Here is a 24903-nt window from a genome sequence, read left to right as displayed (position 1 = left end):
GCCATGTTAAAGGTGCCCAGCAGTACACTGACGAACCAGAACAGAAAGAAATGACATATTTGAGTCTCAGGATACTTTGTTTTGTTTGACTTCCTTTTAAGAAAGTGTGTACGTAGGGCTTGTTCAGGCTTGAGGCAGCCTTTGTTTAATTGCTGTCCCAAATAGGAACATGTACTTAAAACTTAGTTTCCTTTCAACATAGGTTTTTGAACCCTCTTTTTCATCTGAAAAGAACAGGCACAAAAGGGGATGGAAAAGTCTTTTATATGACTCCAGTGATGAGTTATGCAGACATTAACAGTGGTTGTTGTATGGCTGACTGCACCATTAGCCCAGCACTGCACAGGGTTAGAGACCAATAGACTGAAGGCAGTTGAGCCAGCCAGGACTTCAGGGCCGCAGCTTTCCCTCTGCCTGCACTCAGTTGGGGTGTTGGGCTCCTGACCCAGGCTGTGCAACCCACTGCTGGGCAGCATACCCTCTCCTTGCTCAGGGACATCACAGGCATAGGATGTTCTTGGTTTCTGTCCTGTCAGAAAGGTAGTACTGGTCATATGGAACTGAAGGGCTTTGGAGTGGCAAAGAAGGAAGATAGAGGAAAGGAGCTGTGGGAGACTGGCTGGGAAGCAATTAGCATTAAGGTGTATGTTTGTGCATGTGCAAGAGCTGAATATCAGATTTTAACCTTTTTTAATTCATCTTAAGCTCAATTTAAACAGACTGCTTTTGTGTGAGGCAGTATGTTTGAATTTAACACGGAACTTGGGAACTTCCAAGCTGTGGTTAGTGATGCTCGGTGTCATGCAGTAGCCTGGGGGGAGCTTCTGCAGTAGGAAAATGTGATGAAAGAGGCACACCTGGCTTACTGGCACATGTAACACTGCACTCGCTCCACAGCCTGTTGTAGCTGCGTCTCCACTGTGCTTTGTCTTCACTCTGCAATTCACTTTGGCTCCAGTGCACAGTGATTTCGTCTGTCTTGAATGCACTTTTCCTTCTTCCTCTGAGATTTTATGGCTGTGTCACAAGTGCCAGCATGCAAACCTTTCTGTGTTCACTTCTTTGCATCTCGTTTTGTGAAACCCTTTAGACTTTTTTATTGTTTTGTTTTCCATGATTGGTATTTCTTTGTTCGATTCAGGTTAGAATTGCCCCTACTGTCACTACCTGGAGTAACAAAACTCCTACTGCCCTTCCCAGCCATCCTCCTGCAGGCTGTCCCTCTGACACACAGGTATAACCTTCATTATTCCTCTCTGAGCCCGTGCTGTAGTCCCCTGGTGTAGTCTGTGTGCTTGACACAGTCTGGTACGGATAGGCAAAAGGAGCAGCTTCCACGTGTGCGCTGGTTTTCCTCCTCTGTGTCTCATGTTACTTTTTTTCCACCAACACCCAGATGAGTGGCTCTGGAAAGCCTTGAGTGGGAGCTCAGTGTGACCTAAGCCCCCCAGCCCTTGCCCCACACTGGAATATTTGAAGTGTGATGATATTTTTCCTTTACCTCTTTCCCATGGAAATTAGAAACTTCAGAGTTAACATTTAAGTTGTTTAGTTGAAAGCTGTGGATGGCAGGGTGCACTTGGACTGCCTGAATAATAGGCAGTGCTGGCAAGGACCTCCTCCTTGTCCAGGAAGGTTATGTGCTGCTCTGCTGCTGCTGAAGTCACTGCACATACAGGCTGTGCTTTCCGTGTTACGCTGGGCGCCCTAAGGCACTGGGGTGGTTGACGGCATTTGCCCCTGTGCTGGTGGCTCTTCCAGCCAGGGAATGTGGTTTCAGGCCTTGAAATGTGAACTGATCATTTTGTTACAGTTCTGCTTCAGCACTGCATTACCGTTGCTGACTAAATCCTATCTCCCCCTACCCTTTTTCCTGCAATCTTTTTTTACAGGGAGACAACCCACCTCCTCCAGGGTTTATCATGCCAGGTGCCATTAACCCCAGCATGCCACCGCAGCAAGCCACATCTTCCAATTACAGCATGTACTCACAAGCAGGGGCCCGGCCAACGTACCCGCAGAGTGAGTAGCAGCAGCTCCCCTCTCTCTCCCACACAGGTGGGCCATCCAGATGATGATGCTGCATTTACTTGGGGATAGCCAGTCCCCTCCTTGGGGTTGGGAGGGTTCAGACTGAGCCAGTCCCACATTTCTTGGAGGGAAAAAAATCTCCTGAGATGACATCTGAGGATTGTCATTTCTTGGTGTGGTCCAGCCATCAGGCATCATTTGTCGGACACCATCTCCTCTGCCGAGAAGGTGTCTGCACACAGCTCATAGACCCACTCCTCAGCTGGCCCTTCCCAAGGGTGTGCCGGGGTCAGAAACCCCCCAGTGTGAGTCCTGGAGAAGCAGCATGAGCCTGGCAAAGAGGGACCCAACTCATCTGTGTGCAGCTGGGCCATCCAGTTCTCACTGGGACTCTGTGAAGATGGGAAGGAGGATGAGGAGACGAGGGCAGTAGTAGAGGTGGGTGAGGAAGGGGGCAGAGCACTGACACACTCAAAGCAGGGCACTGAAAGTACAGGCATCAGGGAGGAAAAAATGAGCAGAGAAGAGGCAGTGAAGTTAAGCTGCAGGGCCCACAGTGAAAGACTGAGCTTGCATTCACTTCTAGAGACTGCTGTTCACTTCCTTGGAATAGGCTTTCCCTTTGTGCAAACCTGCGGCAGGGGTTTCCCTTCCCTGAGAGGCACCGTGAGGATTGCAGTGGTCCAGAAAACAGCCAGACCAGCAGCGTCCATGTGCCCCAGCCCCACCCTGAGTGGCATGGTGGCTCTGGGCAGGAGAGTCTGTGGGGGAGAACGGGTGTCCTTACAGCCAAGGCAGTCCTATCTCTGACTTCCCGTTCCCAGTGGCAGGCTGAGGTTTTGAGCAGTCCTGCAAGTGCAGGCAGAGTTGTGGGAGCCAGGATTTGGCTGGGCAGGTAAGCGGTTTGAGGGGGAAGGGGCAGGAAGAGAGGAGAGTTAGGTGGAGAAGGAAGCAGAGGCAGATGAAACTTGCTCTTCTGTTATGAATTCACTGACTGAATGTCTTTTCTCCCTGTTTGTAGCGTATCAGGCCACACAGCAGTACTCTTGTGGAACAGGGGGACCAGCTCTCTATCAGCCTCAGCAGCCTGTCACTGTCCCTGCTTCAGCCTCTTACCCGAACCCTGCCCCTAATACCACCTCTCCCTACCTGCCCTCTGCCCCTACCCACTCCATGCCCTCCCCGCTGTACCCTGGGCAGCCTCAACCCTCTCCAACGAGCCTGAATCCCATCTCTTCCTTCCCTCTTCCTCCTTCTGGCGCATCCTTTCAGCATGGCAGGCCAGGACCTCCAGCAACTTCTGTGGCTTATGCATTACCTACTGGACCAACAGGTACTCTGCCTGCAACCAGTGACCTTCCTGCATCCCAGAGAACAGGTCTGCGCTTGGACAGGGGGGCAGGCAGGGAGGGGGAGGGTTTTGCTTTATTACTCACTCAGTTAAATGTGCACCTTTTCCTTGTGAATGCTCCATACAAAGTTTGCTTGTGCTTAGAGGTCAATTCAAAGCATTTCTAAAATGCATCATCTTCCCTGTGCATCTGGCAATGATACGGCTATGTTGCTGCAGTAGGTGCTTGCTAAGCAGCATGAGCAGTCATCTTTCTCTTGCGAGTCAGACCTTACCACACAGAGCTTTTGTTTTCTCCAAGACAGGGTGCTACAGCATTGTCTTATTATGAGGCTGTCATATACTGTGGATGGATGGTGGCACAGTTTTAACCTTGTGGGGCTGGTGTCAAAACCTGCTATGTGGCTGGAGAGCAAAATACAAAAATGAGCAAGTTTTCCTAATTGCTGCAGAGTTGATCCCAATTCTTCTCACAGAACAACTTTGCAAATGTAATTTGTCCCTGGTTTGTGAGCAGCATTTCAAGCCTGGGATTGGCAGCATATTTAATTCAAACAGCATTTCCTGTGGCATCAGCTCACTTCCATTATTTTTTTCATAATCACTTAGTGCAGTGGGATTTACTGTAGCTGTGAGTGCCTTAAAAGATAATCAGAAGTGATTTAGAAATGCTTTTACATGTCTCTTTCCTGAATGCTGATCAAAAGCATATGTGTGTGGCTGACACATGTTTGAGCATGCATGGTGAGAGAGCACGCACTGACGTGGGGCTCAATGTCTCTTTGTGACTGCCTGGATGTAACTGTTTGCTGTGGGACAGTGACCTTGTGATAACAAACCTGTCTCTTCATTTAGCAGCCTGTGAAACAACAGCTTTGCATACATCAGACTGTGCAGGAAGTATGAGTGGTCCTTTTCTAAACCTGTCCATAAACATACTTCACATCCAGGTGGTCCAGCTGGAGAGTCAAAGACCAGATCTGGGAAGTAGGGAGTAGAGGGAATATTAGGCAGGATATGAGGGGTGTTCCAGGGATGCTGATTCTGATGACAGGCCTTAAGGGGACCCCACTGTGACTCCCTGTCTTCTTTTAAAAGTCTGTTAGGGGTGATGCAGTGCAGAAAAGGCATATTGCCTTTGTCTTGGCAGCAGCAGTCCTATGAGTAGGTGCTCCTGGTGTCCGTGAGGCTGGGAGCCCACACCTCTCACAGCATTGCCTTCACACACACACTTGTGTTTTGGAGAGAAATGGTCTTTTTCTCTGTCAAAAACCAGAGAGGACTGGTGTAGGGCAGCCACCAGGGCTGCAAGGGGAGAAGAGGCCTTTTCCCTCCATCCTGCAGCCAGGTTCAGTGTCCTCTCTGTTCTTGGAGATGCTGTACCGTGACCTCTCCTGGCCCCATGTTATGGGGCATGTCAAACTTGCATCTCTAAGCCAGAGGAATTATTAAATTGGACAGAGGAAGAGGTGTTGGATAGGGTTCTAGGCCTGGGATGTGAAGCAGCACGTTATAATGCAGACAACGTAGCTTCTGCACCTCCAAATAAATGCAAGGAACAAGAAAATTGTTCTTTCTTATCCATTTTACTACTCGCGTCACTGGCAGGCACTTCAGATCTGTCACTTGCTAAGTTTCTTGCATTAACAGTGAAGTGACATAGTCCATGTGGCACACTCAGAGCGGGTGAAGCTCTGTACTCTGGACGATAGAAATTAGGGACAGTAATGACAATACCGGTCGATTTCTAAAATTGTCTAATCCACATAGACAGTAGTCTAATACATCTTGCCTATGTCATTTTAATATAAGGGGAATTGAAGCAGACGTTACCCGCATTGCCTTGCCAGATTTTCTTTCAAAATTAAAAGTTGTCCATACTAGGCTTTTTATAAAACTTTCTGAGAACTATTGGTGCTGCTTGTGTTTTTCCCAGCAGCTGTGGTGAGAAGGCAGCCAGTACAAAGTGTCAAACCTTCAGGAACCCAAACTCGGGCATCATCTCTTGATTCCTGGCAAACGCCAGCCTTGGACTGAAATGCAGAGGTGGACTCCAGGGCACAGTGAGGTGCCGAGGCCAGGTGGCTCATGCATGTGGGCTGCTGGCACGCAACTGCTGCCTGCAGCTGGAGAACTATGGAAAAAAGATAAGAGGTATCTGAAGAGCACAGTCTGTCCTCTTCCAATTTTTAGATTACGCCTTTCAAAAAACATATAAAAAAGAAGAAAAAAAAACTTGCTTTGTAAATGCAGAAATTACAATGTACATGCTTAATATGCTTAACCACCAACATATTTTCCAGAGTAGCTGCATTGCTTAGTGAAGGACGCCTTGGCATGAGATCCCATAGAACCACAGAAATCTGCAGCCAGAAGTAGATCTCACCTGTAACTCTGAATGTTCCAGTGCAGAGCATATAGTGATGCTGATCTTGGCTTTGAAGTGGTGTGCTGTCGTGTGTGGTGATAATCTAATCTGGGAACATCATATTTCACTTTGCAAATGTGATTAATTTAAAGGAGGGGGTAGGGGAAGAAGTAAAGAAGATCTCAAATTTGAAGTCTTGAAGAGTACCTGACCTTTGAACTGGCTTGGATTTAAAGATGCACTTAAAAAGAAACAGTTCTAGAAATATCTTCTATTTTTTGCAAATGTGTATAACATCAGTATGTTAAGCTGTGCTTGGAGCTCCGGTAAGCAAGAAAAGCCCACATTTAATTTCATTTTCAACCTATCTCACTTTGTTTTGTGATAGATCTTTGGACCTGCTTGGACCTGCTCAAGGGAGTTTTAATTTTCAGAGTCTTCAATCTTGTTTGAAATTGTAATAGAGCAATTCTGAGCTAAGGGAAGGGTTTGCACTAGAACTATAAGCGCATCAGACCAACCCCAGGGACAGGAGTTATGTCATCCTCTTCTCTTCGAAATGACGAAGGCTTTATTGGCTGTGTTTTGCCATTTGGATTTGTTGCTCAGTCTGAGCAGGCAACGTGTCTTTTCACACAGGTGTAAAACTGCTGTGTGAACATATGTTCTTTTGCTGGGCTGGATGCAGTTGAGAGCATGCCTTGATTTGAGAAAATACTTGACATCCACCTTGAAGTCAAGTACTTTAAGCATCTCCTGAAAAGCTCTCTGGAATGGTAAAATGATGGTGAGAAGATTGTTGCTAAGAGTAATGGTCCGTCGGCTGCACTGGCTGGTAGGAATAGAAAATGAGAACACTGGAAGGGAGAAGAAAGTGGGCCAGAACTCAGCAACATTTGTTAGAAACAACTAGAAACACGGATTTACTGCATGAAAAGAGCAACAGGCTTGTTTTCAGGGAAGGCAGACAAAAGCAGTTCCACAGGGTGGTTTGGACAAATGACTTGTCTCTAAACTGGCATTGTAATTAGGTTAGGTGTTTTTTCTCCTGACTTCTCATGCTTATTGAAACTAAATAGCTAATCAAAAATTACAGACCAATTGTTTTATTATTTTCTAAGAAAATCTTTTTTTAGTTCTCTTTGCATTTTATCTGCAGAAAGCCTACCAACTCAAGACCAGGCCTCTCCCTTTGCAGGTGAACTAGGTACCACCTAACCTTAGAATAATTATAGCCACTTCATGAAATTAATTGAACAGACATCAATAATGCATATGTTCTTCAGAGAACATTAAGTGCGATGCTGTTTGCCAATTAGACTTTAATCAAATCAATTTTTAATTCCTTAATTAAAACCAATAACAACATATCTGGAGTTTTTAACCACAGAAACAAATGCTGGTTTTCCTTTTTTAAAGCAAATTATTCCAGGAAATTAACAGCAGTAACAGTCTGGGGGATTTTCTTAACATGTTACCACTGTCAGCACTGCAGAAATTAGACTTCCTATATCAGAAGTACTCTGGGGTTTTCTGGATAGGGAGGAACAGAGGAGCCCCTGGGGCACATGGCTGTCGGGAGATGGCACTGCCTTTGGTTAAAGAGAAAGCAGCTGTGAAAAGGGTTTTAAGTTGTTTTTCATTTACCCCTTTAACATGCTCTGGATGTGGAACTTGTTTAACAAAAGCTCAGGAGCAAATGAAATTTCAGATAAATTGAGCAAATTCTGCAGTGATGTTAAGTTCTGCTGTCTAAGGTGAATTCATCATCTGCTAAGTGAAAAACACTGTGGTGAAAAAGTCCATTGAGCAGGGATTTGGTTTTGTTGGCTTTTTGTGGCTTTATGCAATAAATCCTGATTACTCGGCAAGGCCATGGTAATGCTGAGATACAATGCTGTGGTCCTGATCATATGCGCTCCGTGATGAGATGGGGAACTATTTCTAATGCACTAATGTGAGCTTTGGTGTATAAATCTTGCAGCTGCACAGAGCGTGCTTTCTTGTAAGAGCAGAAGGTTTGGTACAGAACAACAGCCCTGACTCGGAGTGAATCTGCTCAGACATCCTCTGTGCTTCTTTCAATTTCAAACAAATTGCCCTTGGTGCAAAAAGCTAGGTTTTGCCACCTTGCTCCAGCAGCTCTGCTTTGCTTTTGGGACACAAAGCACCCATAAACATGCTGTAGCTGGCAGGGGAAACCTGGTTTTATGGCTCTTTTGTCTCTCCAGGGCGGCTGGGTGAATCTGGCCTGAAATGTTTAAGGCTCCTGTTGCCTCTTATGCCTCTTCTTTCTGTGTTATGTTGCTGGGGAACATGTCTTAACTGTCATGTATAAATCCATCACGGTACGCAATCACAGCAGCAGCTCTTGGGAAATGGATGCATCTTAATGGTGTTCTTATTCACCCATGGTTTCTGGCATCTCTGCTGCTGATTAATGTTTATAATGTCACAGTGATCATGGAAAAAGTTCAAAACCGGTTCTCATTTCTTCTCATATGATAAGATGGGAGAAACTTTCACTGGTAACTGAAGCTGGCTTCACACATACAGTCTGTGTAGCAGGGCTGTGTTTTGGGCATGGTAGGCAACTGCCTGCCTTTTCAAAGGGTGTGTCTGCTCAAAGGTTTTTTTCCTGCAAGAGAAGAAAAAGTTAACTGTAAAAGGAGTCAACTTCTGTCAAACTTGAGAACAGTTGGTCAAGATGCCACACCTGTGCAGTGGGTGCAGAGCCCAAAGGGGTCTGATGGCTGGGGTGTTGGGAGGCTCTGGCTGGCGCAGAAGCTGTTATGGCCCCTAGTGAAGGGCAGAGGAACAGGCAGGTGAGGGCAGGCTCTGCCAAGTCCCTGCCAGTAGAACCATGGTGGGGAGCTGGCCCAGCTGAGCTCAAGAAGGCATCACTGCCCTCCTCCAAGGTATTTACAGTCTCTGTTTTCTTTCTGTCCCAGGGCCTCAGAATGGCTGGAACGACCCTCCCGCCCTGAACAGAGCTGCCAAGAAGAAGGTACTGTAGGAAATCCTGTCTTGACACAACTGAGTGCAGACCACTTGAAAAGCAGTAACTTAAGCTGCTCCTGGGAAACTTCTTGGCAGGAGAAGGAAGAAGAAGGGTTAGCAGCAAACAAAAGCTGCACCTCATGAGCAGAAATGGCCTTTATATCTCTCCAATATGCATCATCTCTCTCAAAATATTTAAGCCTCTAAAGAGATGGTGGCTTTTTGCTAAAGTTGTGATTGTTAATAACGCCACAATTCCCTGGTTTGAGGGAAGAAAATACCTCGGACTGTTTTCATCTGCAGTAAAGCAGATGAGTTTTGCAGGAGATGAAACTTATGCGAAATGATGAGGCCATGCAAATTGTTATAGATTTTGCCGGAGCAAACTAACTTTGCTGGAGCTGAAAGCAATTTATCCTGATTAAGGGTCTGACCCTGAGAGATCTGCTGAGAGTAAGACAATTTTTGTGATGGAGACAATGTAGTTTTGTAAAACGGGTTTAGATTGCAGCAGGACAGAATAACTGGGAACACTTGGCACAGAGCAGAGTGAGCCTTCTGATCCCCTGGTGCTGCTGTCGTCTTGCATATCTCCACAGCAGTCAGTGTCATCTGCTGCTCTCTGAGTCTGGTGCATTTGGGAAGCAAGAGTCAGTTTGGGATGCGTAAAGTGTGGGGAGAAAAAAAAAAAGTTGGAACAGGCAAGATAAAGTCTGGGTGAAGGTGAAGGCAGAAGTCTCCCTTACCCTCTGGGTTTTGGTCTCTGCAGTTCAAGATTAAGCAGCTTTTGTGGAGGATGGATAGGGGATGCTTTGTGTGCTCCTGACTGCCCCAGTGCTGGGATGTTTGTTGCACAGCAGCCGGCATGCTGCCTTTCGGGGCTTCAGGCAAGTCTTAAGTAGAAGGAGGAAAGTTGTCAGTGAGAATAACTGCTGGACCTGAGAGCTCAAGAAGCAGCCTTTTGCAGACAGGGTTTTTGCTACTGCTGTGTGTGTGTGCATCACAGCCAGAATTTCTGCCATAGCCAAGGCTTGAGGGTTGGCTCCCTTCTAAATGAGGAGTCATGTTTGTTGCATTCCCTGTTGGGTATTTAACAAACTTCTGTCAGAAGTGTTTCTATGTTTGTTTCCCTTATGTCCACTGTATGAGGGGCTGGTTTAGGATATTATAAAATGACTCACCACATGGGCTATTGTAAAATAGAAGAACAGTCTGGCCTCAGTGTAATTTGCAACTGTTTTCCACCTCACTAAGAACTTATTCACCACTCAAAACTTTATTGCTGTGATTCATTGCTTTTTTGTAACTGACTTTGGTGCTGGCTTGGAAATATTTTTCTTGCTGTCCCAAATCACTAGCTTAATTCTGGCATAATTCATTCAGGGTAGCCTTCAGGGTTCTGTAATCTTTCCTTTTTCCATGCACACCCAAAGAAATGTGCACATTTCCATGTGAGCTCTTTCTTTTGTTTGGATTCCTGTATGATGTGTAGCCAAGGTCAGTAGCTCATTTTGTTGTTTCTTCCTTGTACCAAATGTTTCCGAAACGCCCCTGTGTAGATGTGTAGACTGGCAGATGCTTAGGGATGAATCTGAAATGTGCTCATAATCTGTCTTAGTGCAAACCTGTTTGCCAGAAGCTTGAAAGGCTTTCAGAAGCTTTATTGGTGCATGTTACTAGCAGTGACCTATGTACTGCATGGACAAAAATGTACCCTTGAAAGTGAGACAAAAAAATCTAAATATGATGACCCAATAGTAAGAATAGATGTATGTCTAAGTTAGTTTTCATTAGTGCAACTATTCTTCTGTTAGTGCTGGTCTGCCAAACCTCTGTTTTGTGCCCTTAGCAGAGGGAGAGTGGCTCTGATTTGAGGTGGCTGTACTCAGCTCTTGTGGCCAGGAGCAGGCTGGGGCAGACTGCTCCTGCCCTGTGCGTGCAGAGGGCAGGCAGAGCACACAGGACTGGAAATGCTGGAGGATATTACTGCCCCAGGGCACTTCTTACTGTGCAGCTGCAGCCAGAGGAATGGGTTTGTTTAGCCAGAGTGAAATCCTGTGTTGCCTGCCCCAGTTATTTCTATATGCTGGGGGCTCAGCGCTCTGCTTGGCAGAGCTCTCAATTGCTGCAGGTTGGGAAGTCTGTAGGAGCTGGGTGTTGTGCTCTGCCTGCGGCAGCCACAGCAGCGTAAATGCACTGTTTGTTTTTTTTTTCCCCAGGTCCCTGATAACTTCCTGCCCCCGGTTCCCATCACCTCCCCCATCATGAACCCGCTGGTGGATCCACAATCTCAGGTGCAGCAGCCTCCAGCTTCGGCACCACCCATGGGCACACCCAGCTTCCAGCCTGTGCACCTCCCTGCAGGGCAGCCGGTGCTGCAGGGTGGCTACCCGCCTGCTCCCCAGCCCCTGGGATCATGCATCATGCCACCCACTGTTTCCAAACCCAGCACGGAAGGGGCCCCTGGGGCCCCAATTGGCAATGCCATCCAGGTAACATAACCCCAGCATTGCACAGTTTTGGTTTGTACATCAGCGGAGCCTTGCAGGCTGGGATCCTGTTGGCCAGGCATTTCTTGTACCTCCAAAGTGTACTGCAGAGTTTTTAGTCACTAGCTTTTCACCATGTTGGCATTTTGCTGCTGTAATCTCCACCTAGACACTACCTCTTTGCAGTTAATACTCTAGTCATTATGGACCAACAAGCTGCTTCTGCAACTTCACAGCTCTCCAGAGGAAGTGACAGCAGATGCTGATAATGTCACCTCCACACACCCACAGGGAAGAAATAGGAGTTGTGCCAAGCTGGCTAATAATGCCACTTGGTTTAGTTGAAAACAACATGTGGTCATAGAGGCCTGGAAAAGCCTCACCTGCTCTCTGTTTCTCAGCATGTGCAGGCACTGCCAACAGAGAAGATTACCAAGAAGCCCATCCCTGAGGAGCACCTTATTCTGAAGACCACGTTTGAAGCTCTTATCCAGAGATGCCTGCTGTCTGCCTCTGATCCGGTAGGTCTCTGTGGTGTTCCCAGAGTACCCCTGTGTTTGGGTGAATGCACTGGTACCTGTAACACAGGTAGCCATTGCAGTCTCTCCTGAGATAGCTTTTTCCTTCTAAAGGCTGCTTCGAGCAGCCTCAAGCAATGCATAGAAAAGCCATATGCACATAGGATGTGGCAGTACGGGACCATAGCACAGCCCAGCTGCCTGAGCACTTTGACTCTGGTCCTTAGAGCCCTCAGCATGGGCAGAGCACAATGGTGCTGTTTATGGCCAGGGAATTAACCCATTGCAGCCCCCTCTGCTGCTTTCTCCTAAGGAGGAGGGTTGGAATTGGTTACAGTTGAGGTTTTGATGTTGATGGTTAAAAAAAAAAAATAATAATTCTAAAACCTTCAGAAAGTGTTGTCCTTCCTTCTGTCAGGTGATCACTGTGGAGGCATGCCCTGTACATTTGCTTAACTGCTTCTTATAATTTAGAGCAGGAAGCAGCTGGTATTATGCCAGGTCTGAGCCAAGGCTCACATATGTGAGTACATGCCTCAGATTTTGATCTGTGGTTTGTGATTTCTGATAAACTCATTTCAAAAGGAAACAATGGATAGCAGAGAAGTGGGCGGTTATGAGCTTTAACACGACCACTGGAGCTGGATAGGAAAAACATTTCCTGTGGCAGGCAGTACTTTGTAAACGAGCCATCCATCTCAAAGCTTCTCATTTATTTCCAGTGGTCAGTAAATAACATGCTACCCCAAAGCCCAGATACTGACTGTTCAGCTCGTGCATGCTGAAAGGTGGATGATGAAAGACAGGCTGGTGGTGTGCAGAGGGCTTTGTGCACTAAATGTGCTTGGTGAGCAGCACAGACTTGTGCTCCTGCTATGGTGACTGGGAGCTAAGCTGTCTGAGGGCTCTGTGGCAGTGACTGTGGGAGTATATTGGTGTCCAGCGTCACTTCTGTCTTATGTCCGCTGCACAACTTCAGCTGGCTCTGTAGCTTAGACTTGGTATTTGCATGTATGTACTCCTTTCCCCTGTGGGTCTCAGCCCAGCAGTTTCAGGGTGGACTTGCCCACACACTCCTTTACAGAAGCTTTTCAAGGCCATATACCTTTCTTTGGACAGACCTCATAAGGTTCAGTAGCATTTGATTGCTCAAAATCCTTTCTTTAAAGGTTAGGCTGTAGAGTGCAGGGATAGAAATTGTATACTGCACGTACCCTTTGACCTTTTCTTCCTCTGAGTGCCCCTTCTCCCAGACGCATAAGGCAAAAGCATACAATTCACATCTCTATCCAGGGATTGCTTTTCTGCTCTGCCAACACGTTTTGCTTGCTTCTTGTTAATTCTCTGATTTTCTTAAGCAGAGTAAGCATTTCCGGCACACAGTGCTGAGAGACACTGTCCTGACTGTATACAACAGGTATTGTCAGAACAAACGCAAACACTACTCAGTTACTACATTCCGAAGGGATGGGAACAGGAAGCAAAGAGTGAGGAGAACAACCAGTTTGCACTTCTTCCACCTGATTTCCTTTGGCTGGAGAGATGTCTTGCTATTTACTAAACACAATTTATTCCTCTTTGCCCTAGTTGGCCATTTGTAAAATGAAAATAGCATGTATGCCTTTTCACAGGTTTTGAAACAAATTTTCCGAAGTTGTGTATCTGAGAGAGTTAGCCAGTCCAAAAGAATTAGCCAGTTTCTTACCTGTTCGTCCTGGGGTACTTTTTCCTTACTTGTCTCAGTTCCTTGACAACATAACTAGTGCTGAGGGGTTTTCCATGCACAGCCTGAGACCCACATGCTATGTTCTCCTTTATGCCATTTGCCATCCGAACAGCTTTCCCTAATTTGTAGCACAGCAGGCAGCCACCAGTCTGTCTTGATCCCTGAGCTAGAGCATTCCCATAGGCTTTGTTATTTTCTCTCTGGGCAGTTATTTAATCCAGGGAAACTTTTCCAGTTGCCAGGGGAAATGGCACTATCCTAAGTGAAGATGGATTGATGTGCATACTGATTTAGGAGGAAGTTCCATTACTGTTGTGCACTGATGCCATTTCTACTGCTGTTGACCACCTTCTTTTTTGTGCTTCTGTAATTGTAACCTTGATGCTTTATTACTCTTTTACTATTCTGGATTAAAATCTTCAATTTCTGTAGCTGTTTGTTTAAAAAAAAAAAGAGTGGATAAAAATATTTCTCCAGCAGCTGGTGTGGTTTACTCTATATAAAATCATGAAAGCACAAAGGATCTGTAAGGACAGTTTGGGTTAGGCTATTAGTTTTTCTGTTGACAGTAAAAACTTACATCAAGCTCCTGGTTTTACTAATAACATAATGAAAAATATAATTAGGATTTGCCATAAATGATGACTGAGTTGCACGTACTTAGACTTCAGTAGTGCCCTTAAGCTCTCATTGACATTGCTGGATCCTTGATTCCAGTAATAACTTTATCCAGCTGTCATTATGCTTTGCCAGTGAACCACAGAAAAAAAAAATTCATGCTGCAACTCAGAATTCTGTCACTTTCCATATCAGCTATACAAGTGGGTTTTGCAAATGACCAGTGGCCTTTGGGATGCACCTCTACAGTTTACTATTCTCTGTAGCTAACTAGAGCGGTTACATGTGGAGAACTACAGTCATATCACATGGTCTTTCCTAGCAAAATCAGGGGAGAAAAGTACAGAGCAAAGAATTCAAATAACGTGTTAGGAAGATGTTGTTGAGAAAGGAATTTCATGTGCTGTGTGGACCTCTTTGCAATGGTATCAGATCAGTATGGTGTTCTTAAAATCACTGTGTTTTAATGTATTTATTTCTCTTGCAGCAAACCAAGAGGAAACTAGATGATGCAAATAAACGCCTGGAGTTTCTATATGACAAACTTAGAGAACAGACAGTAAGTTCTGTTTTACTTCCCTCCCCCCCCCAATCAAATATTGCAGGTATGGCCAAGAACTTCATTGGTGGTGTGGACCCCTCTGCAGTATGTAGCAGGTGCTTGTTCTTTCTTTGGAAGCGTGCTTCAAATCCATTTATTGTATGTTTCCTTGCATTTCCCAGAAATGGCTAGGTAGAGTGCTTGGCCCCCAGTGCCTGTGCAGACTTTACAGTGTTTTGGGGTCATGTCATGAGTTTTATGTGCTGTGCAGGGACTGTGCTGAGCCAAAGAGCAGAGCTTCTTGCAGTAGGCACTGGGTGAATGTGTCCGGAGGGTCCCTGTCCCCAGCTGCTGGCAGAATGAGCCAACACAGCAAGTTCCCCCACTCCTACTAGGAATTGAGACACACACAGCCTGGGGTCAAAAAACACCCAGAAGATTTAGATGTTGGAGGATCACTGACTTCACTGGAAGGCAGATGTGCAAGTACTTTTGAAGATCTGGTAATTATTCCAAAGCCTTCCAGGAGGTCTGTGGCAGAATAAAGGACTGGGCTTAGATCTCTTAGTACCTTAGGATTAGAGTGGTCAGGATTACTGTCATTGTCAGGCCATCTTTGGTGAGCTATTAACTTTACCCCAAAGGCATAAAAGCTCAGTAGGATTTCATGTGCCACAGTCTGTCACAGCAGGTCTCCCACCTCAGGGAATTGCATCCAGGGGCTGGCAGTGAAGGCTTGCAGGGCTTTGCAGTACTGCAGAGAAGGTACATTCTGGCTGAAGTCTGCTGTTAGACTTCTCAGTGACTGTTCCTAGTGTGGTGCAAGCTCTGAAGATGGCTATCTTCAAAGAAAGGAACTAATTGCTGCACCTTCCTGAGGGCCAAATGTTACACTCAGGATTTCTGTTTTTGTAGCACTAGTGTATGTGCTTTTTTTTCTTTCTGCTGACCTGCCTTGCCTGGCTTCCTTGCAGCTCTCTCCAACCATCATTAGCGGTTTGCACAACATTGTGAAGAGCATCGAAACCCGCAACTACCAGGAAGGACTGAACATCCACACGCACATAGTCAGCACCAGCAACTTCAGCGAGACCTCTGCTTTCATGCCTGTTCTGAAAGTTGTCCTCACCCAGGCCAATAAGCTGGGTGTCTGAAGTAACCCTGCATTTGCAAAGCCTTGATGGTTGCTTTTCCAAAGAAGTGCATTTCTACAGCGAACATGCCGGAAATGGACCAAATGCTAGTCCTTATGGCATGTCGCAGTAGAGCACTGACAAATGGCATTACACTCTCCCTGCAAAATACTTTGTTCTAGGAGGGCCGTGGAGCCTTGGTGCTTTCCTTTTATTTTAATCCTTTTCCCATCCTAATGATTCTTGTCTACAGATAGTATATTTAATGGATGATGCCCCATATTGTCAATTTTTAGATGCATGTTATACTGCTAAACAGTGGCTTTTAATAACAGATATATGTGTTAAAACAAGATAAGTTGTGTATCAGACCCTAAAACAGATTATTCCCTTCCATCCCACTGTTCCTTATCCACCAGATTAAAGAGTCTGATCATATTATAAGTGTATTTGGTCTTTCATTTTATGAAACTGCTTGCACTTCTGTTATTACAATTTACATGTTAAATAGCTTAATTTTGCACTGGGGCAAATGAGCAAAATAAAGGTTGATGTGATATTTTCAATAAATGTTAATTTATTAAAATGTGTCTTTATGAAGTGCAACTTAGAGATTTTTGAACCCAGAGTACAGTGGGGTGGCTTTCTGTTGCGTCCTAGGCATGACGATATTTTTTTCTCCATGCTCATTGCTGAAAGCTCTATTTAACATTTATACTGAGAGATTTACATTTCAAGGAAGGTTTAGCAGGGGTTCTGAACACATCTGTTTGTATTTTTAAAAGCTAAAAGCAGAAATAATGCAGAGTGGTTTAAGCCACCCATACAGAGACACGGATATTTAGTGTGTAAACAAGGTGCAAATTGTTTCTTGCAGTCCCCTGAACCTGGAGATTGCTGCCTCTGCTGCACTGCTTACCACTGTGAGGGCATGCTGTGCTGTGAAACTGCAAGCATGCTTCTGGTGGCCATTAGCAAGTTGGGTCGGGTGCATTTCACAGCACACTGTCCTTTCCTGTGGCACAGTTGGAGTTGGCTTTTAAGTTTTAAAAATTTGAAACAGTGTGCCATGAATAGCAAGTATGTCTAGGAAGAACAGCAGTTGGAAGAAATGTCCAGGTTTAAAAAAAAAAAAAAAAGGCCATTTTGCCTGAAAACTATTGAAAATATCGGAGGCTGCGGAATGTAATTTGGCAATACATACTGCAAGAAATACGCAATTGCAATGCAAATCATGCTGACTTCTGTGACTTAAACTGATTATGAGTTACAGATTTGTCAGGCAAAACAGTTCCATTTCTCTGACAAAATTGAGCTTAATTTTATTTCCAGCATTTTCTGACCTCCTAAGCTTTTAGAATTGGTGAACATAAAGCATCAGTTTGGAGTTGCTTTGTTTCAGGAGTTTAAAAAAACAAGTTATTTTCTTCCCCTTGATCTAGGTTATAGGTTTCTAAGCAGTGTTATAAGTGATTGTATTCTGTTCCTGTCATTCGGAAGGTTTGCAGGTATCCCTCTTTATTCATCCATGTCCTTAATAAAAACTCCTTGCCCGGTGGGCTCTGGTATTGGCTGAATCATCAAAAATGTGACATATGTTTATGCTGCCAGAAACTGGTAGTAAGGAAATGGCAGTCTACCTTGGTGGGAAAAACATTCAGGTCACCAGCCCCGCTCCACGCTGTGGTCCCACACTGGGACCACATTATGTAGTAAATATTTCACAGCACCTCCCCATGCAGATGAGAATAACAACAGCTCGGTGTACTCCACCTTTCCTCCCCCGGGACTGCTGTCTGCAAGCTTGGGATGAAATGCTAGGGCCCCGATAAGAGGGAAGGCAGGAGAAAAAGGGGCTGCACAGAAGCAGAAATGTTGCCATCTGCAGCAAAAGCAGAAGTTGGACAGCTTAGTACCCCAGGATCTCTGCACATGTGGAAAGGACTGCCGCACTGAACTTCAGTATTGATGCCTCCCACAGAGCAAACTGGGCACAGTCTGGCCAGAGGAACACACCCTTGTGTCTTGATTCAAGGTGGAAAAGAAGAAATTTTAAAAGAAAGAACACATTCAAACGTAAACGGGAATAAAAAAAAAATTCAGTAGGGTGAAAAGCAGGTGTGCTGGCCTGGCCTGATGTTTCTGTGATACACTGTTCAGCAAGGAAAGCAAAAGAGAATCTCAGTACTTCAGGACCAAACTGGTAGATGAGAGGTGCTGCGAGAAGGCTAGAAGGGGAATTCAGAAGCTGGTCTTGCGTATGCTTTCACTGAGTGTTTTTGGGAGTATTCCTGGATAAGAAGCAGGAGTGGTGGCAAGCGACACTTGTGAAGGACATGCAGGTGGTCTGCAGTTTGTGAAGCTGGCTGTTTCTGGCAGTAACAACCAGGGAGACTAACGGTGGTGGCAGAAGTGGGATGCACTTCGGTAGGTCCAGTATGCACGGTTGTGGGGCATTGCTGTAAATGGGAAGCTCATAAGTTGGGAATAAGAGGAGCAGCAGGACCTGAGAGGATTAGCTGGGAACAGCTCCTCAGTATGATGTGGCTTTGTAAAAGCCAAGGAACACTTAATGGCATTGCACAAGCCTTCGTGAGACTTCCATCCACATAATAGAGGATGCCAAGTGAGAAGGACTCAGCAAGGCATGCAGATGTCGGGGACTGAAGAGTTTGTTTAATGGGAAGAGACTAAATAAATTTTGCTTGTTCACCTAGTGAAGAGCACAAGGGAATCAGGTTGATTGGAACTAAAGAGCAGTGTTAGCATGAGAACAAATGTGGTATGAGCTGGCCACAAGTAAGCTTGGTCTGGAAATTGAAGTGGTCAAAAATGAGACCACCAGATTCGAGAGAAACACTGGGATTTTTGAGGTGATAGTATCTTTGGGTACTGTGATGTTGCACCACTGGCCTGGATGCTGTACATCAACAATGGAGTAATCTTGCTCTCCTCACTGAAAGGAAAGCTGTCCTCTGCCTCAGCCATCCTCAGAAGCTCAGGACCAGAAAACTGCACTGCCCAAGTACATAACAGGAGTGGATGCAAAAATCTGCTACTTCTCTCCTGAGAGCAGCTGAGATGAATAATAATAATCAGTTATGCTGCCATCTGTTCATATCTTCAAGGAATGCCAAGCAATTAGCCACCCATCTGATGTTATAAATGCAAATGGCCATCTTCGTTTACAGAAGGCAATGAAGCCCTGCCAATTTACGCTGGTAAAAGAATTTGGCCCCAAATAGCCTAATTTTGATCTCACTGAGTGAGAAGAGATTTATACCATGGCATTAACACCAACCAAGCAACTCCTCTTTGCGGCCCCCCAAGGCTGCAGAATTATAAGAAAAAGGGATGGAAGGAAATTCAAAGATGTAATCTGTGGCAGCGTGGGTGTTGTCCTATGGCAGCTGACACAAGGAGGTATCTTGCTACTTCAGCTATCACCATCCAGACAAAGGCACCAGTAGGAGAGTTTGTGAGAAAGGGCAGCGTTAATGCAGTTCTCTCCTGCTGCCGAGGCAAATAGGTGGGGATGTAACGGGCAGTACTGCAGAGCAGGCTGACTATGGGCAAAACGTCTAAGTACTTGAGTGAAAACCTTTTCTGCCTGTAAAGCTCTGTAATGGATTTACCTTGTTTTTGCTGGCAGAAGTCCAAGGTCAGCATTAGGCATGAATGTTGGAGATTGTCTTTTAATCACTGCAGCATTTCTAGCCTGTGCAATGTTTACATCAGATTTGTTCTGTTGTGCCTTTCGGATAACATAGTTCCCTAACATACAGATTGGGAATGTGGGTTTACTGTTTAGTAACCGTGTTTTGTCTGCCCAGAAGGGAGCATATGCTAGACTGACTGGGCTATTGAGAGAGAAGGTAGAGGGGTCTTGCCTTAGCTGCCATAGCTGTTTCCCCCCAAAACTGTGGACGGGAGGTGGCATGTTTTGGGAAGCATAGCAGAGACAGCATGCAGAGCTGTGGCACCACTCTCCAGAGTCCTGCAGGCTCCCCTCAGCTTCATCCTCACCCTCGCCACCACGCTGGTCCTTTGCTTCAGCAGCACAAACCCCACCGTGTTGTCAGCCTGGCTGGAGACTCTGTTATAACTGAGAGGGGAAAAAAAGGAGTCCCTGGGTCAGACATTTCCCTCCCCTGTCCCCCCCACCATATCTGTGATTCCACATGGCTCCGCACCCATAAGGGTTCACTGTTCTGAGCTGCATTAAGCATCCATTGCAAAGACAGGCAGCATGTATAGAGCCGGGCATGGCTCAAAGCTAAAGGGAAAAACAGGCTTATATGGCCAAATGTCTGCCACCGACTGATTCTGCCTCTCCTGCAGGGGATGGTGAATGTCCCATTGGGGTGCCTGGTGCCGAGCTGAGTCGCTCAGCCTTGAATAAGAGCCAAGGCCACTGTCAGAGTATACTGAGGAGTATACTGAGGAGTAATAAATAATATACTGATACCAGGAACAGTTTCAACGTGTCCAATCTTAACTGGGGAAGCTCTACCAGCCTTGGGCATCTCCCAGCCTTGACTTGTTGTATGCTGAGTTGGTCATTCCTATGTTTCCTCTGCTGGTCCTGCAGATCAGACAGATCCATCATCAAATGGCAAGGCAGGATGTATGGATACATTTAATGCAACCCTCACTCAAAAGAGGCTAAACCAATTAAAATTCCTACCAGCTTTAGAGCTGCAAGTTAGCCAGAAGAGAGTCTAATTAAGAGAGGATTTATTGAGGAGCACCGCAAAAAGGCAACTGCAGCTGACCTCACCAGTAAGTCCGTGCCTGCCTGGACAGCACAAGGGAGACTTCTTGGGAACCTGTTGCTCAACTTCTTTGCCAGGTACACGAGAAGCACTTCAATACATAAACACTGAGCACATATTTCTTGTCTCTCTGATGTTTTAGGCTTTGTTTCTTTCTTCTAAGACCACTTAAGGCCTTCATTTGAACAATGCTTTGGGGTCATTACTTCATTTTTCATGGCAAGAGGAAAGAAAAAAAAAGGCCATTCTTGTCAACATTTTAAATAGCTCTGTGCTGAAATGTGATGGTAGCAGGTAGCAGTAGCGTTAAAATGATACTGTGTTCTCATGAACCGTTCGCTACCTTTCATCATCACTGCCCTCTTTCTTTCTTCCAGGTGGAGAATTCTAGAAGAATGTTTAAAATATATCAAAAACAATCTTCGGTTTAATTATATACTCTCTGCTGATTCACTTGCCTCAGGAGGTGTAGTTAGTAATTAATTAGCACAGCAGACTAATGTGCTTTGTACCAATATCACTCATAAAGTCACTCTCCCACCGGGTCCAGGCCCATGTCCCTGGCAATCTCCCATCAGGAGTCAAGGCCAGTGCTGTGCTGGGAGCCATTCGGGGTGGAGGTGAGCTAGTGTCTGCCTACCTCCCTCCGCAGCTCTTCAACTCTGGCAAGAGCCTCCCTTTGAAATTCTTTGTGGAGCTTTCTGAAGGCTGAAAGGGGTAACGCTTTCAGGTCAAATAACTAAGGAAGGACAAGTAAATTCTGGAGCTATGCAATGTTAGAGCTCAATTTTTGCTATGTTTCTTAAAGCTTTGTGATAATAAAAAATTGTAAAACTCTTTGTCTAAGACATTGATAAGCCTTTCGAGCCCTTTGCAGCCTCAGCTTGAAAGTACCGTCCCAGCCTAACTCACCTCAGTAAGGCAAAGAGCCTCTAGGTCTCGTGTTATTTGGCAGGAAGGCTTTTTGGTGGGAAAAGCATCACCCTGACAGCCACTGCTGCCTGCCCGTGCACTGCCATGCAGAGCACAGCACAACAGGCAGGGGCCGGCCACAGGTTTAAGTGGATCCCCTGTGCTACCCTCTGCAAAGTGAGAAATAACTTTGTCTGTGGGGCAGTACCTAACTCCAGCAGCAGCGCTGGATCCCTGCAAATCCACAATGTTTTCAACCGGAATAGGAAGCCCCACAAGATTTAGGTCTTTGTCCTTTCTTCTTGCGTTGGTTATGTGACACACAGTTGTGTTGGTGGAGAGTAACATGTAATCTCCTTCCTCCCAGCAAGACAGAAGTGTCTTTGCAGCACAGAGATGCCTGTCTCCATCAGTGGTAGGAATTTGCCAGTGAGATATTCACAGATTCATGTCATGGGCAGCATTTCTCACCTCAGTGCAGATGATGGATGAGCCCTCTCTCACTGGCAAGGCTACAAGAGGATGTGCAGTTCACTTGCAGGGTGCACTGAAACAATACTCAAAGCCTGTGCCTATCTGTTAAGCAACCTGGTGCAGCATTTCAGCCAGGTTCAGAAAGGCACACTCTGTCCCAGGGGGAAATCACACGCTTGCATGCTGCCTGTGAGCAGATTTGAGCCTATAGTCCAGTCCTCTCGCCCATCAGTGAGATTTGAGCTAGAGCTGTGCTGAGACAGACAACAGAGTGAGACTCATTTGAAGTTAGTTAGCTCATAAGATAACACCAAGGGCTACGTACAGGTCACCTGGACCACAGCTAAATGTCAGGTGCCTCTTTCACCTGCACAGAAAAGGCATTATTGCAGCAGAGGAGGCCAAACTCAGTGAGCAGACGGACATGCACGACAGCAGAAAGTCCAGCTGGGATTGCCAGCAGAGGCAAGATGTGCAGAGGAGAGGGAGGCTGTAACCTTTCTCTCCAAACACTGTCTTCAGTTCTCATTTCCAGCGTGTCTGCAGTCACTACACCTCCACCATTAAGTGCAGCAGGCAAAACGAAGCAGTTTCCAGATTTCTAAACTACACTCAGGCTTTTTTTTTCAGACTTGTACATCCTTCACTTTTAAAAATATGAACCCTGGAGTGTTTACTGAGAAAATCTTTCGCGTTTGTTGCTGTTTTGGTTGCAGCTCCTCAGGTTTCTTCTCTAGGCAATTCTGTCTCACTGAATGTTTTCCAATATTATTTTTTACCAAGGGAAATGGAATCAGATTTGCAAAGTCTTTTCTAAGATCTTCTAGCAAGATCTTAGCCTGGCAGTCCAGATCTCTGTCTGTGGCATGCAGTCCTGACATCATGATCTACATAGCCAGGTAGCTTTTTGAAAGAGAGGAGATGTTTTCACAGCATCATGTCCCAAAATGTGCTGCTGCCCACAGCCACTGCAGTGATCCTGGGACAAACACTGACGCTGTCACTGAAGCGTCGCTGCCTGAGTGGTGATTTCTGGGGTCAGGGGAACAGTGATGGGCTCCACTCATGAGGAATGACACTGTGCAACGACATTCTCAAAGGGGTGACTTTGGTCTGGCTTGGGCTTCATCTGCTCCTCCACCGGGACCAGCAACTCCATGAGCAGTAGGGACCCCTCTAGTCCCAGGTGGGCTGGGTACAGGACAACGTCCCCCTTCCAGTTTTGCTGCTGCACTTGACAAGCTTTCTCTGCATGCATCTGGCTTTGCTAGGACAGGGGCATGACACCTTTTCCTTCACAGAAGATACCCAACGTGTCACTCGAAGCATCAGCACTCCCCACGCCCAGAGGACATCCGGCCACAAAAGAGCACTTGTCATGTCATCTTTGTTCACCTGCTTCCCGTGCTGTGTTGGCTACTGTGTAAACAAACTGCTATGAACTGCAGATAAAAGTAGGATATAAAACTTACAGTATTGTGTGCAAAGGTAACATCACACTAATGCACACTGGTGGCAGAGGGAGCCTTCATGGATGCATTCATTGGTGACTCAAATTAGTTGGAAATCTCATAAAGCAGTTTCCATGTGTGTTTGCCTCTTGCCAGGGTGGCAGATATGTTTGTGGAAGGCAGCTGCTAGGTTTCAGCACCACTTGCATCTGTGTGAATGTACAAGACTTAACATCTATCCTGTGCCATGCTTTAATAGCCTGCAGAAGCCCGTCAGGACGAGTGCTTTCATCCTGCTTTTCCAAAGAGACATGCTCCCCGGTCTCCATATTTCCTTGCTGCCTGGTAGCACTCCCATTTCACTCGCCCTGAGCCCTGACCTTCCTCCATTAAACACTCAGGGCAGTGTACCTGCACAAGCCGCAGTGTGCAGAGGTGAGCTTGGGCTGTGCAGTTTGCTCCTGTAAGCCTGAGGGTCACCTACGGCGTAGCGCACCCAGCAGCAGCCGGGGAGCAGCCAGCGTGTAAGGGATGGGTCTTCTTTCTGCTCTTGGGCACTGAGAGATGGAAAAGTCATTAAAGAATGGAGTCCTCCCTCCTGCCTGCCCCCAACATCATATGGCAGCCCTAAAAGGAAAGCGAGTATCACATATTAAATCGGTAGTAGGTACACTTGAACTTAGCCTAACAGTTGACCTTGGGCACCCGGAGGAAGTCAGAGCAGGAAAGCACAGTGCAAGTTAAATCACCGCCTTCTGTGGTCCTGGCACAGTGATGGCAAGACATCACGGGCTATAAATCATCGAGGAGCCTGCCCCAGCCAGGGCGGAGGGCTGCCAACACACCTGTGCCGCTCCCTCCTTCCTTCCTGTCCTCCCAGAAACATTCAAAACTAAAAAAAATGCATCGCGGGCAAATGTTTTATCTAGACTTAGCGTCTGGATCCCACCTAATGACTTAAACCCTCCATACACTGCTTGTGCAAGATGTTCTTTGCTCTGCAGCAGGTGAAGCGCCTCACTAGTAACAGTGAACTACTTTCTGCCTGCCACTCCTCCACATATCTGGGTCATCTTTCTGACACAGGTGAACTCACCACTAACAAACCCCACCCTGTCATCCCAGGTAACGAGGGGTCCTTCCTCTCCCACCGCGGCAGGCCGTGGCAGCATGGGGGGAACAGCATCCCCAGGAAACCACATCTGAACTCTAAAACAACATTCCATGGTGGGACGGAGTAAACAAAAAGCGTGGCACGCTCTTCATTCGGGTATGCATTGCTGATAAGAAGCTTGCTGTCTTTTTTTTGGTTTTCAATGCCCACCTTGTTACTCCCAGTCTGATAAACTTTATTAACTAGTTTTTGAATATCTGCTCCTCCCTAGCACCAGTGGCATCTTTTACTCCGGTTTCACGGGCTTCCAAAATTAAACGTCTTTAAAAACCGTCTCTCTGGGGGAGCGTTTGCTTCCTCACACTCTCAGGCAGCCGGCAGGAGAGGTGCCTGCCGTTCTTT

General features: G+C 46.1%; 1 protein-coding gene across 7 annotated transcripts in view; it reads left to right on the top strand.

Annotated features, from left to right (window-relative positions):
* SEC31A (SEC31 homolog A (S. cerevisiae)) overlaps window positions 1-16348 on the top strand; it is a 44815-nt gene extending 28467 nt beyond the window's left edge. The window contains exons 14-22 of one of the 7 annotated variants that reach the window (XM_009325934.1): window positions 1142-1234; window positions 1893-2022; window positions 3053-3364; window positions 6910-6948; window positions 8702-8757; window positions 10970-11242; window positions 11641-11760; window positions 14589-14660; window positions 15617-16348. In XM_009325934.1, coding sequence (XP_009324209.1) covers window positions 1142-1234; window positions 1893-2022; window positions 3053-3364; window positions 6910-6948; window positions 8702-8757; window positions 10970-11242; window positions 11641-11760; window positions 14589-14660; window positions 15617-15796 — 1275 coding nt within the window. In that variant the 3' untranslated portion in view covers window positions 15797-16348. Of the gene's footprint in view, window positions 1-1141; window positions 1235-1892; window positions 2023-3052; window positions 3410-6909; window positions 6958-8701; window positions 8758-10969; window positions 11243-11640; window positions 11761-14588; window positions 14661-15616 lie in introns of all 7 variants that reach the window. The other 6 variants (XM_009325916.1, XM_009325908.1, XM_009325899.1 and 3 more) reach the window with 6 other exon arrangements.
* The last annotated feature ends 8555 nt before the right edge of the window (window positions 16349-24903 follow it).

Source organism: Pygoscelis adeliae, unplaced genomic scaffold (assembly GCF_000699105.1).
Source record: "Pygoscelis adeliae isolate BGI_AS28 unplaced genomic scaffold, ASM69910v1 Scaffold610, whole genome shotgun sequence".
Classification (NCBI taxonomy): domain Eukaryota; kingdom Metazoa; phylum Chordata; class Aves; order Sphenisciformes; family Spheniscidae; genus Pygoscelis; species Pygoscelis adeliae.
Note: the sequence above shows the minus strand (reverse complement) of the source record. Positions and strands in the feature narration are given on the sequence as shown.